General features: G+C 40.9%; 1 protein-coding gene across 1 annotated transcript in view; it reads right to left on the bottom strand.

Moving 5' to 3' along the window:
* The window catches only part of LOC137187806 (voltage-dependent R-type calcium channel subunit alpha-1E), a 103,498-nt gene continuing 89,378 nt past the window's right edge, over positions 1 to 14,120 (bottom strand). Inside the window, exons 31-48 of the mRNA XM_067596990.1 lie at positions 13,515 to 13,716; positions 12,772 to 12,936; positions 11,864 to 11,974; positions 11,681 to 11,761; positions 11,320 to 11,505; positions 10,976 to 11,067; positions 9,954 to 10,128; positions 9,471 to 9,598; positions 7,726 to 7,822; positions 5,884 to 5,989; positions 5,651 to 5,758; positions 5,381 to 5,481; positions 4,923 to 5,029; positions 4,540 to 4,708; positions 4,267 to 4,395; positions 3,923 to 4,070; positions 2,974 to 3,170; positions 1 to 2,774 (exon numbers count right to left, since the gene is read on the bottom strand). Of these exons, the coding sequence (XP_067453091.1) occupies positions 2,220 to 2,774; positions 2,974 to 3,170; positions 3,923 to 4,070; positions 4,267 to 4,395; positions 4,540 to 4,708; positions 4,923 to 5,029; positions 5,381 to 5,481; positions 5,651 to 5,758; positions 5,884 to 5,989; positions 7,726 to 7,822; positions 9,471 to 9,598; positions 9,954 to 10,128; positions 10,976 to 11,067; positions 11,320 to 11,505; positions 11,681 to 11,761; positions 11,864 to 11,974; positions 12,772 to 12,936; positions 13,515 to 13,716 (2,857 nt within the window). The 3' untranslated portion in view covers positions 1 to 2,219. The remainder of the gene's footprint in view (positions 2,775 to 2,973; positions 3,171 to 3,922; positions 4,071 to 4,266; positions 4,396 to 4,539; positions 4,709 to 4,922; positions 5,030 to 5,380; positions 5,482 to 5,650; positions 5,759 to 5,883; positions 5,990 to 7,725; positions 7,823 to 9,470; positions 9,599 to 9,953; positions 10,129 to 10,975; positions 11,068 to 11,319; positions 11,506 to 11,680; positions 11,762 to 11,863; positions 11,975 to 12,771; positions 12,937 to 13,514; positions 13,717 to 14,120) is intronic.

Here is a 14,120-nt window from a genome sequence, read left to right as displayed (position 1 = left end):
ACAAGTGATCTCTCTTTAATGGTCCTTTAAACAGATGTGTAAACACTTTTCTTTTGTTAAAGTCATAGACAGGCATCATGATTGAAATAAAATATTAACAGTGCAATAAATTAAACATGGATTTATTTTGTACAGTTTATACTACATATTTACCAGAAAGCTTCTCTATCTAGGAAATCCAGGCTTGATGGGGAACTCTTTGGACAAGTTTCCCCAGGCACAGATTAGGCTGTTCTGTACAGACGGACATCAAGATCAAGTCCTAGGCTGCACTGTACATGTTAAGCGTGGTCCTATAAACGACAGGCTGAAGCCTTCACCTAACCTGTATACTGTATAAGCCGAACCTTGTTTCTTTGCTAAGATACATCTTTTCAGTCCAGGACTTTCTGTTTGGGACTCCAGCAGGTGTAGTGCCTCTTCTAGGCAGTGGAATCTCATTCCAGAAATATCCTGTGTTCACATTTCAGAAACATGTCAAACTCAACATATTACAGCAACACAACAGCACATGATATCAATATACATCTTACTTAGGGGGAACAAGAAATGGTCTAAAGTGTTGGAATGTTCAAAGATATCGACAGTGAATGCCGGGACAAAGGAAAAAAAAGCATTAACATTTTTCTGCCTGATATAAGTGTTTTTAAATCCTATCTAACATCATGAATACATTAAAATAAGAACAATTAGGCAGCTCTGAAACAAATCTCTCTCATAAACATCTCCCATGATCATCATGCATGTGGAAATGACTCTGGAGCACAGAAAATACAGTAATGCTTATTTCTACTGACCAGAACATAGACTTAATTTGATGTGAGGGAAAGAATGAGGGAGTTAACACAGAAACAAACCATACTGTGCTTGTGATTCCTCTTTTGTAAGAGCATCCGTGTTGCGGAAATCATTTGCATCACATGTAAAAAGGACATTTAATTTCTCGTCACTTTCATTGTCACATGAGAGAAGGCAACATATCCTGGAGAAGATATGTCCTCGGCTCTATGTACAGAAAGAAAATGGCTTTAGTCACCTCTCTGACTCAATGTCGACAGCTGTTATCCAGCACAGAAGTGTGCAGAATAAACATCCATTTGCCCTAACATAGTAACAATACCCAGGCTGTCCAACCCACAGATGGCTGTTTCTCAGGCCAGAGCGATTACGGTCCATAAACAGAGCAGACGTAGTCCACAGGGTCCTTGTGATGGTCTTGTCATACTGGACATCATGCTGATTGAAGACTCTTCTAGTCTTTTTTACTTCATTTTGGGTCCAAAATATTAAGCTCAACCTTTCAGAGGATAATACATTACATTATGAATCCAGTGGTCCAATATCCTGAGACAAAAAAATCTCTTTTTCTGTTATCTGTTCCTGCTGTAAAAGATCCTCCTCTTTTTTCACACCAGAGCCAACATACTGTAAACCTACACTGTGCTGCTCCACATGAATGTACATTGTCATTATTATCAGATAGGGAAGAAAAATAACTAAATCAGCAAGCACTAGAAGTTCAGTTCACGTTAAGGTTTGTACTCATCGATTAGTGACTGTGTAATGCCCATAAACCATGTGGACACCCTTTTTGTAAACAAGAACTGTTTGTAATGGTGGATTACTGTTTATATTCTGCCAAAATCTGTCTGTATCAACCCTCCGTTTCATTGCTCCCCTTACAACTATGCACAGCAAAGACTAACAGCAACCTTCTCAAATGACCTGAACATTAGAACCAAAAGCTAAAATACATTCATCATATTACATTTTTAACATGCTACCTCTATGTTCACCTACACAAAATGCACTTAAATCAGTTTCTGGGATTCAACGTCTTGACATATTTTGTTCAAATAACAATCAAAACACCTACTTGTGTGGAAAGGCTTGGCAACATGTTGGTTTGCCTGCAGTGAGCTACTTATAGTACAGTCTGCTGTTTTCTTGATTTGGCAAATTTTCTCTGTTGAGAGTGCACACACGTAAACAAACATCCATGTCCACATACGCAGCCTCCCTCCAGCTACAGCAAACACACACACAAGGACACGTTGCAGACAGACACCAAAGTATCCAGATAAATAGCAGTGGTGTTCAGTTCTGCCTGTTATGCTACAAGTTCTCAGAGCCACAGAGGAGCTAAAGCCTTGTGGTGGAGCTGCTCTGAGGTGCCCTGTCGTTCTGTGCATCCTCTTACCCGTCGTCCTCTCTAGGTTTTAGCAGCGGTCGTCCTCGTCTGTGTCACTTAACAGCTCGCCGGCACCAGCCGGGCTAGCCTGGCCCAAGTGCTTCCGGAAATGGCCGTTAGGAACCTGCCAGGAGTGTCTGAGCTGAGGAGCGGAGCTTATGGCATTGGCACGTCCCAGACTGGTTGCCATGGCAGTCTCAAAAGTGAGGGTCTCCTGCCCCTCGCCCGCCTCACCACCGCCGAGGTCCTCATGGAACGCGAGGTAAGGCTCTGAGATGTAGCGGTGAGGAGATGGGTGGCTTGGTCCTGAAACCTGACCTCCTGATGACCCCTGACCTGCAGCCAGGGGCCTGCCCTCCTTGTTAGCCCTCCACAAGGTCTCTGTAGAGCCACCAGGGCCGTCCTGAGCCAGGGTCTGTCCCTCAGAGGAGGTTGCTGGTGTGGCGGATGGTTGGGCTCGGCAGACCAGAGGTGAGTAGGAGATGTAAGGCCGTGGGCGAGAGGGTGTCTGGGGAAGCTGGCGCCGATTACGAGGAGTACCAGACTCTGAAGCTGAATGGCCGGGGCTGACTGATCTGTTGACCTGTATACGACATGCAGTACAAACACACACAGTTATAGTGACCTAGAAGCACAACAGTGAGGAAAACACTATTTACTCCGACTGCTCCAGTTTCAGATGTTATTCTCCTTCAACAGTTCTTGATTCAATGGTTTGAATACAAAACAGCAGGACTGAAACTGGTGCTTTAGTGTGTAATTTTATCCTTTTGTCTCCCCACCTGTCTCTGTAAGGTGTGTGCACGTCCTTCACTGGGTGAGCGGGACTGTCTCCTCTCGCATGATGGGTCTCGACTGCGCTCCTCAGAGTTACAGCGGGACACGTCTGGAGACAGTAGGTGGCGCCGTTCCTTGGACCGCCCTCTCTCGTGACTACTTGTTTCCCTGTGGTTGATTCTAGGGCCTATGAGCAGTGTAGCTTTAGGTTAGTCAAAAAAAAAAAAAAAAAAAAAAAAGAAGCAAGTGAAACCCCTTCAGCTTTTAAGTAAGAGTAATAAAAAAAGTCTCCTTCTATATCCAAATTATCCTGTTTAAAAGTAATTTTCCACAATTCAAATTACAAGTACATTAATATAATTAATATAATTGAATAAATTGCACAAAGTCTAAATACTCTGACAACGTAATTTTCCACTGATATTCAAATAACTAGGTATGTAATTAATTAGTTAATGATTTAATGCAAGGTCCCAGTAGATTGGTCTATTATTGTTCTCAAATCCCAATTTAAAAACAGAAAACACTTTTCATAACAAGCCGCCTATACAAAATCAAAATGGGTACTTCAGGGGCTGTTAAAGATTAAAAATCTCATACTGTGAATACTGCGTCATTTAGGTTGTCAATTCAATATAAATGAATTAAATATTCAGTAAGTAATGAAGTAATGAAGTTTTTACTCGATCTTTAAGGTCATTGCAGTCAAAATGCATTGGTTTTCGTATTTTAATTTTAATATGAATATTAGAGACAATTGTCATTCAAAAGCTACTAAATAATGCACTTTGGAACAACTAAAAGGTTGAAAAAGATACATGTATTTTGCCCATTCTTGTAATTTTATCAGGTCTTTAAAACACAAGTGCCAAATACCACAATTTATCTCAGGATAAAACCTGTTATAAATATGAATCATAATATGAAATAAGACTATATGAGTTGGGAAGTGACCTCTGTAGTTCTTCTGGCGAGGCCTGTATGTGCCATCAGGGCTGATTCTCTCCAGAGAGTGTTGTTCTTGCCACAGGCTGTTGACACACTGGTCGCCGATGGTGGAGAAGGAGCGCTTCATAAGCTTACTGTCTGCTGTCATCCCAGGCTACATACACACAAAACAACCAGATGAGCAATCACATAGGCAACCTCATCAAACAAACACACATTACAGGCACATAAAGAACATATTATGTGTGGACAATTCTGGACAATCTGTGACTCTAATTGCAACCCAGACTATAATGCACCTTGCATACATTTTTGACTATCTTAAAGTAAAGATTATTACTCTCTATTACCTGTGGATCAACAGCCAGTCTGGGCATAGAGGATGCTCTGATAGATGGTGTCCGCTGAGGTGATTTCATCGCTGTTGGGTCCTGCCTCGCCTGCTGCTTCAATTGGTTATACTCCACTACATCTTGCACCTGTACAGATACCACAGAAAGGAGGACTGGGTGTCAAGAATCAAACTGAGATTATTTTACAGCATTACAATAATGCTTTGATCCAGATCCACTTTGCAGATTAGATGTGGCCATATTTTAGTTTTCTCAACATAAAGTTGTTACCAGTGTGTGTAAATGGTGGTGATGATGATGTGGGTTGTGGTAAGGGTGGTAGGGTGAATGGTAGTTGTCGTCGTCGTCCTCCTCCTTCTCTTCCCTGGAGCGAGACAGCGGCTGCAGGAACATCTCTTGGGGAGAGATGGGGCTGAGCGCCACAAAGCCTCCTCTGGTGCTGAAGGGACACATAAACACTCAGGCAGGGTGACTACAACACACACCTACGTACTGTACATTTGACAATGATTGTTGATGATGAGAAGGGAATAGAAGGCAACTGCAAACTCACTAACCAGATTCCAACTGCAAAACAACATATTTCTAACCCTTCCATCACAAATAATCACAAGCCAGAATAAAAATCTGGAGACTAAAAGTTGAATATTTACAGAGCAGATCCGGCACTATGCCTGAGGAATGACAGGGATTTGGCATTGCATAGGATCTCTTGAGGCAGAGAGGAGGCATCCATACGCTGGAACATAGGAGCATGTTTCTATGGGGCGAGAAAAACACAGGGGGAGACAGGAAATTGAAAAATTAGAAGAGGCTACAAATACAATATCAGCAGCATAATTAAACCATAAACATTCCTAGCAAATCACTGAAAAAGATGACTTATACAGTAATAGATGGCCAGTTTTGTTATATAGTTCACATTGAATTTTGGATTTTGGAAACAATTCAAATATAAATGACTAAACAATGGCCAAGGCTGCAAGTCTAACAAGATGTAACTAATTTCCATCTACATTGGCAGATGCTGGGTGGTTTTTGGGGAATAAAATCAATTCACAATTGCTTGAATAAAACAACAGAAGTGAGAAAAAACAAGGAAGAAAACTACCTGTTCCTCCAGTTGTTGTCGGAGCTTCTTGGCCTTACTCTGCTTGTAATAGTCCATGATCATCATGGCGGCATAGATCTTCCCTATCGTCATGTCACTGGCTGAGAAGGAGAAAGCAGAAACCATCAGACACTGGATATGACCCTTCAAAACTTTATCAACAAACATTTTACTATTACAACTACTATGATTCCAATAATATCTTTCTTTTCTTCAACATACAGTATAAATGACTGTCTTGTAAAGTGGCATTTGTAATGCTGATGTCACCTTTGTGAATGGGAACCAGCAGGTCGAGTGTCTTCTGAGAGAGATGAGGCCAGATGACACTAATCTCCTTCTGCAGGTCCAGGTCCATCTGATTTCGATCTTCTCCTCCTGGACAGTTACATACACAGAAAAACAAAAAGGACACAGGCGGACACACAGGTATTAAGCGTGATTTCCAATTATTTTACATCACAGTGAGTGTGTGTCTGTAGGGTTTTGATATTTCTTCTAACCTCTGGCTATCTTGATCTCCAGGGCCGTGCGGATGAGGGCCATGAGGGTGGAGGTGAAGTGGACGGACATGTCATCGTCCACAGGCATGTTCATCAGGACTAGTCTCTGATGGTTGCAGAGAAAGCATCGTAATCAGATAGACAGACAATCATAACCGGGATAAACGATAAACATTGATACAACATTACACACTGCAAAAGGAAGAAGCCCAGAACTGCTGTGGTGGCTCATAATACTATTTAAATATGTTATTCCATGATGAAGACAACTTAATCTTCTTTTGTGTTTACTTACTTGCTTACTTAAGATTATGTTTATGATTAGTTTAGTCAACAAAATTGACAATGTCAGATGAGTGATGATACTACAGAGCTGCAACTAATGATTATTCTCATTAGCAATCAATATTTTCTTGATTAATTGATTCATTGTTTTGCCTATAAAATGTCAGAAAATAGTGAAGAATGCCTGTTATAATTTCTGACACAGAAAAGCTTCCAATCTTCATATCTGAGAAGCTGCAGCCAGCAAATTTGTATTATTTTTTTATCAAAAAACAACTAAAATGATTATCCGATTATCAAAATAGTTGCTGTTTATGTTCTGTTGATTGACAAATCGATGAATTGACTAATCATTGCAGCTCTGATGAGCAGGTCAGATTTTAAATGATCAGGGTTGGACATCAATGCCATTGTGGGACTTTGGACTCTATTATAAACATTTACATACGTTTTGGTTCAGAAAAAAAACAACACAACAACCAGCTAGAACTTTAAGTGAGTTAAACAGATAATTAGATAAATAAATGATAATTAAATGATAATTCCAAGGTAACTAGCTTAAAAAGTTGTGAGCAACCATGGCCTTTCTGGGTGTACAAAAGAAACTTAGAAAGAGTGCTTCCATTTTAACCATGATTTCATATAGTTGAAAATAGCTAATAAATTGTATAACTTCCTAAAATGAAATAAGTTTGACAACACTGCTAGATACAGAAGGACAGAGAGTACACGCATGTAGACACAAGATAATTATTTGCTAATCACAAGAAAACTGTTTATTATGTCAAAATAAAGAAATGATGAGAAACAATGTTTTCTTGTGATCTCGCAATAACAATTTTGCAATCTCAACAAAACTATCTGAGGTCACAAAATTACAAAAAAACTCTTTTAAGCATGTCATCTCTGGGCTTCTGGAAATAGAGGGCAAAACTGTTTTGCTTTTAAAAGTATTACGTTTTCAAGTATTATAAAAAAAAGATAAAACTCACACAACACATTGTGCAGTAAGAGAATAGCGTTCATCTGCGATGGAGCATGCTTGCAGGCTCACACACACACACACACACACACACACACACACACATACACACACTACACCACATAATACACACTGATGTCACACTGGGCTGTGGCAGGAGGCACATGCAAACAGGTATGTAAGAAACAGAGAAGTAAGTATGAAAGACATGACTTTGACGATGACAAGATTTAGCATGTAGATGTTTAACAACTTTCTTGATAAAGTCCTGACTTTAGAAATAAACTCCACCAAGACTCTTTCATCAGATAACAGCAAACAAATATATGATGTCTTAGTTCTCTGCCAAGATGCAAAGCAAAACAGGCAAATAATTACAGCAGCACTAGTCATCTGCCAATAAAAAAATACTGGAACTTAAAACTGTTTCAACAAGCAGTACTGCATCATACAATCAACAGAAAAAAATGCCTTGCTTTTCCAATGTGTGACACACAAAATGAGCTTTAACAGTGCTTGCCCTTGTTGATTAAAAATATGAAGGCAGAGCCTGTTAGTCCCAGTGTTTAGTCTACCTTATATGCCACCTTGGAGGGGCATTTCTTGCCCAGTCCTAGAGGTGGTGACATGTTGGTCAACATCTCATACATGTCAGTGTAATGGATGCGACCACTGGGGGCACCAGGTAGCCATGAAGATGGGGATGAGAAAGAGGAAAAGAAGGGGAAGGAGTAGAGGAGGGGGGAGGAAGGGAGAGGGGTGATGTGGGAGGTGGAGGAAAAATTGAATAACGGTGGCGCAGTCGGGGAGTGCGTTCCAAAGGGATGGAAGAGGGGGAAAAAAATCACAGGAGGGGGGAAGTGAAGGGTAAAAGAGTGAAAGGAGGAGATACAAGAGAGAGGATTATTCCAATGCATCACACAGGGGGAGAGAGTAAAGAAGAAAAAAAAACACAGGTTGTATTCTTTCTATGCTGCCATCAGGGCATAGAAATCTGGGGAAGGAAAAAATCTCAGACAGGACAAGCAAAGGAATGACAGCCTCACTGGATCTGGTGCAAGTTAAATACTTACGTTGTGTGTGTGTGAGAAAGTACATCTTTAAACCAGATCCAAAAGGTAGAAAAGACAGGCTCCCTCCAGATTGCACCACAATTGCATCAAAAGTATGCATTTTTAAGAGGTGCTCTGATTAAATTTATGGATGAGGGATGCCCTGTGCCTTAGTACCCTGAGACTGGAGTGTCGTCATTCTTTGACTCAGGCAGACCTGAGTAACACGCCCCTAAAGGTCAAGCAGGGTGGTGACAGTTGGTGAAAGGGAGAAAAGGAGGGAACGGATAGGAGGAAGTCAAGAGGGATCCCACACAAAAGAGGCAGGGAAGGGGGGGGGGGGGGGGGGGTTGTTGACATGGGAGAACCAAACCTTGCATGCCACCCTGTGGGGGCAGTTCTTCCCAAAGCCCAGGGGAGGTGAGATGGAGCGTACAACTTTGTACATCTCCTTATAATGGATCCTACCACTGGAAAGAACATACATGTCTTTAGTTGTGTGTTATTACAGCCTTGTAGTCCACAATAAGGGTGAGTGAGGCCTAAATGGAGGCTGTGTCTTTTTAGGACATCTTAACAGCATTAAAACATTTTTATATAAAATTCCACATTGTCAGAAAACTCATGACGATCAGTATTTAAACAATATTTTTCTACATGCTGGTGAAACTGTTGGTACTCTCTTGTTCCACATGCTTATCAGTAACTACTGACATTTATCCCTGTTGCAGCTACATCAGATGCAGTTCACAATGCTGTACAGACACCACAAAACTGTTTTTATGTCCAATCTCAGTGTGTTTGTTCCACCAATTAGTGTGAATCAAGAGACAGAGAGATGATCAACTGAAGTGTCTTAAACATCTTTCAGACCAGTCCTGAATTGTTTTATGGTCCTATTTAAACTGCACTAGTGGTCATTTATTTTTTTCCTTACAAAACTTTGTGGAAAACTAGGTACCTACAATAATACAGCATTTTACCGATATTATATTCATAACAGATCATATTTATCACTACTTGCATAATGCCAAGAAAGAGCATATAGAATCTATATGCTCTTTCAATCGTGTCAGTGAGACCAAATCATTATTTCTTTATTATTATTATCTTTATTTCAGTATTTTCCATGTCCTTAGTTATGTGTTGAAGTACCTTACTATTAATGTAAGTTTTATCAAATATAGATTTCATTATCATTTATTGTCAATAGAAAGTGGACATTTGTATCTGAATAGTTACACTTTTTAAAACTGAGAGAAACTGACCAGGCAGCACGATCATACTCCCCCCAGATTCGGACAAACTCATCCAGGTGGTGGGGACCCAGGATGGACGAGTCCCGAGTCAGATACTCAAAGTTATCCATGATCACAGCCACAAACAGGTTCAGCATCTGGACCAAAGACAGGCAGAGGAAGGAGATGCTTTGATGTTCATCTGTATTAGGGTGGAAGGTACTTGAAGAGGGAAAAAACATCAACATAGTGATCAAAACCGCAACAAAATATGGAATCTAGAAAGTCCAGTTTAGCCTCTTGACACACATTCTTACACAAGGTTTAAACACTTAATAAGGTTACAAGAAAATTAAGGTATCCTTGTTGCAACTTTATTATTCAGATCAGATCCCAGCTTCCTTGTTGCAAGTTTTTGTTTCCTAGGATGGAATGTTCTATGAAGGCCTGAAGTGTCTTCGCAGAACATTCCGTCACCATCATAGGAAATGAAAATCTGCTTCCTTGTCTTACCAGGAAGGAACTGAAGAAGATGAAGGAGACAAAGTAGAAATAGGCAAAGTCAGAGCCACAGCCCCCCCCATGGTCAGTCGGCAGTACTGCTGGAGGAAGCGAGGGGTCTGTCTCACACTGCTGTCCCCCCAGACACGACAACATGATCTCCTGCCATGACTCCCCTGTGGCACTCCTGGACACACACACAAATTATACAACCCCGGGAGGAGGAGGAGGAAGAGGAGTTGGTTAAGACTTGTGCTGTCTAGCTCACAGTTTATTCACAGTTACATCTGCCATCTGGAGGCTGCAATCAAAGCATCAAGACTCGTCGCGACTGCTTCAGAGGCAGCTTTTAGATGCTCTGAACTTAAGATGTGTAGTCTAATGCACACATTTACAGTACGTTCTGTATGCAATAGTGCTGATCTTTTAATGCCTTTAAATGTTAATAAACATTTGAATTATTGCTTTTAATTTTAATTTGGCCTGCATGTTTGTCATGTGTAATTTCATAGTTTCCAGGGGCAGGCAGCCAGAGCTAAAGCTTCTTTATGGCATGTGAGAACAAATTTACACTTCAGCTGGGAAAAATAAACACAATATCAACACTTAACACTTTGGCCTAGATAAGTCATTTCATAATTTGACCGCCTCTGCTTTTCATCACTGTATGTAAAACTCTCAAGTAGAAGTAAGTGGTACACTGCAGCATCTATCACCCCTTGACACTGAGTATCCCCTTGGGTACTTTGCAAGCAAAGCCTCACTACTGTAACCTAGCAACATCATTCAGACTACATTAAAGAAATTTGTCATTTAGTAAACCAAGTGCAGCAAATCAAGTGTAGTTTTGATAACTGCTAAATCTCAATTTAACTGAGATGCAGAGACAGTAACTACTCTGGAGTACTGAAGCTAAACCACTGGATTAAAAGCAGTGTTGAGTTTCAGATCAGATCACAGACTAGCTCCCAGGATCATGTCTTAAAGTCCCACGCTACATGAAGAACAGGACTACAGATCCCAAGGTTTCCTACCTGAAGAGCAGCATCAGAGCACCAGAGAAGGTCTTGAAGTTGTTGTGCTGGTTAATGTGAGTCTCCTCATTCAGCTTAATGTTCCCAAACACCTGATTCATAGGTCACAAGTGTCAAAAACAGCGACATGGTGTCTCAGATGGATAGCACACAGATATAAACACATAAACACATGAAAAATGGGTAGGACACAACATAAAGACTGTCACCATTAAGCATTTTATTTCCCTGTGAGACAAATATTCTCAATGTGCTGTGGAGCGTTGGGTGAAAATGGTAATTGTTGCATGTCAGAAACTCTCTCCAGACAGAGGCAAGCATCGTCTGCCTCTGCTGCTTCTGACCTGCATGCCAATGATGGCGTAGATAAAGAAGAGCATGGCGATGAGCAGGCAAACGTAGGGCAAAGCCTTGAAGGACTGGACGAAGGTCCACAGAAGGATCCGGATGGTGTAGCCTTGTCTCAGCAGCTTGATCAGACGAGCTGCTCGGAACAGCTTCAAGAAACTCATGTTGAACTTCTCAACAGACTGGCAGAGGGAAACACGGGAGGGGTTTATTATTGGTGTTGAATGATGTCAGCTTGGCATACACAGGACTTCAATATTAATGTTCACATAAATGCTTAAAATTGAGGGAAACAGAGAAATTGTACTTTCTCTCTCTTTCCGTGTCAGAGTCTGTTCATGACGTTTTTCATTTTACCTGCAAGTCTACCACAATCTCAGTGATGCTGCCCAAGACAGTGATGAAGTCAAAAATGTTCCATGTGTCTCGAAAGTAGTTCTGTAGAAAGACAAAAGATGGTTTGAGTCGTCTCTAAAGATACAAGTGCATGAGAGGATCCTGAATTCACATTCAGGCTGCGAGTTGTTCTTTTCCTCTCACCAGAAATCCGAAGGCCATGATCTTGAGGACACACTCGACAGAGAAGAGAACAGTGAAGGCTGTGTTCAGGTGCTTCAGTACGGCTTCATACGCCGGCGGGGCAGAGTAATACTGAAAACACAAAGGTGGCAGGGGTTAACGTACTGTGCTACGAATCAGATAAAAAAGTGGAATATTCCCTAACCAATTCACTGCAGTTCAACCTCATGATACCAGTCTGATATCAGTCTGATCTTCAGACCTGCACTCCGCAGACCTACAGGTTGATGGAAGATTCCTCCAGACCCATAAATAGTACCTTAGTCTCTGCACCTCTCATCTGTCGCACTATAAAAGGAGTCATTCCTCTAGGGGCGGCAGCCACAGTTAATGAGGTCATGCTAAATAGCAGCCTCTGGACATTATAGATCAATATTTAATACAGGCTGAGTCACCCTGCGTCTGTATGTCTGTCTTTCTGTCTGAACGACCAGCACAGCCCAGGAAAAGACCATTTCAGGAAATAAATAGTGGTGAGACAGGTGTGAAAAAAAACAAAAATATCAGCAACCAAAGGAGAGATCAGCAGATCCAAATGCAAACATCACAGTGTGTTGAGGTGGTACTGAAGGAAAAAAACTGTGTCTACACATCTTGGCTTATTTTAAAACCAAAGTGTTAACAGTTGCAAGTTCATGACATAATATGCTACTGAGAAGCAATACAAAGTGTGTTTTTTCCCATCAACAAACAAGGACGTGTGGAAAATTACACCTCATTTTTAGGAGTGAGGACAGAGGGAGAAGAGAGAGATCGCAGTACGTAATGGTAGAATCTAAATTATTGCTCATCTAATGTTCTGGCCATATTACAGAATTTTAATGTTTTCCTCTTTTATTTTCTTGTTGTCCTCTCTTCATTTTCCTTACCTTCATCATCAGTACAATGGTGTTGAGAGCGATCATGGCCAGAACGGTGTACTCAAAAGATGGCGACACCACAAAATGCCACAGACGGTACTGGAACGTGTGCCGGTTTTGGGGCATGTAACGGGTTAGGGGCTTGGCACTGATGGCAAAGTCTATGCATGCTCTCTAAAATAAAGACAGGAGAGACAAAGACAGAGAAGAAAAGAGGAGGCATGACACAATGAACTACAAAGCAGGCATTTCAGTTTGATTTTAACTCTTGAAGGAGAAACAGATGTTTGCTAAAGGAATGTCAGTGAATTGGAGTTATTTTCAAAGTTAATTTCCTCTATATGGGCTTCACAGACTAGACTTCAAATCTATACTGTACTTTGCATATAGGAAAGAGACAGAGAGAAGGACAGGAGGGGAGAAAAAGTCGGTATTACCAACTCAGTGTAAGGAAAATACAACACAATAGTACAACACAATAATTCTTTGAAATTGGAAAAGCTTATTAGACTGACAAATAAAAAAGAGTTTAAGAGTTTCTGTCTTCTGTCAGGAGAAGAAACAAGAACAAGAACCAGCCAGAATCACACTAATGAATGTGTTAAATTACACCTAAGTTGATAGATTGCACCTGTGTTTAAAGCCTGCACGTCTCATTTTGTCTGCTGTTTAAAAGTTTGTTTTACTGCATCTGAGAGCCACACATTAAAAAAAAGTGTTTATTGGTTGTGCCCATATTGATCTTTCCTAACCTCATTCTTCTCCAGGCTACACTCCTCCATCATCTTATCCCCCTGTTCCTGGAAGGTGATGATGATGAGAGCCACAAAGATGTTGACGAAGAAGAAAGGAAAGACGACAAAGTAGATGACGTAGAAGATAGACATCTCCATCCTGTTGCCGTGGCTCGGGCCCCTGTCTTCCTCCGTCACATCTACTGAGTGCTGCAGGACCCTGGGAGGGCAGAGACACAATGCTAGTAATAATGCTAACGCTAATGCTAAAAGATAAATGCACAAAGAACAAGAAAGAAAAACTTCCACCACTCAGCAGGATAGAAACAGCACAAGAACAGTTATAATTTTACTGTAACACCCACTTAAAATATATCAAACTGCTTAACATCAGTCCCCAACACATACAACAGTAACAGGAAAATTGCCCCCTTTCCATTGTAACATTTCAAAAGTGGCAAAAAAATGATTTGCTGTTCTACAGCAGCTATTAGTTATTGCAGAAACTATTTGGAAGTATTTGTCCATTAGGGTGGGGATCAAATGCCAATTTGCTATTTGGAAGAGGATATGATTCTAATTAATTTCCAAAGCAGCAGTCAATTAACGAGGGTTGGAGCGGTA

The sequence above is a fragment of the Thunnus thynnus genome, chromosome 8 (assembly GCF_963924715.1).
Source record: "Thunnus thynnus chromosome 8, fThuThy2.1, whole genome shotgun sequence".
In the NCBI taxonomy this organism is placed as follows: Eukaryota; Metazoa; Chordata; class Actinopteri; order Scombriformes; family Scombridae; genus Thunnus; species Thunnus thynnus.
Note: the sequence above shows the minus strand (reverse complement) of the source record. Positions and strands in the feature narration are given on the sequence as shown.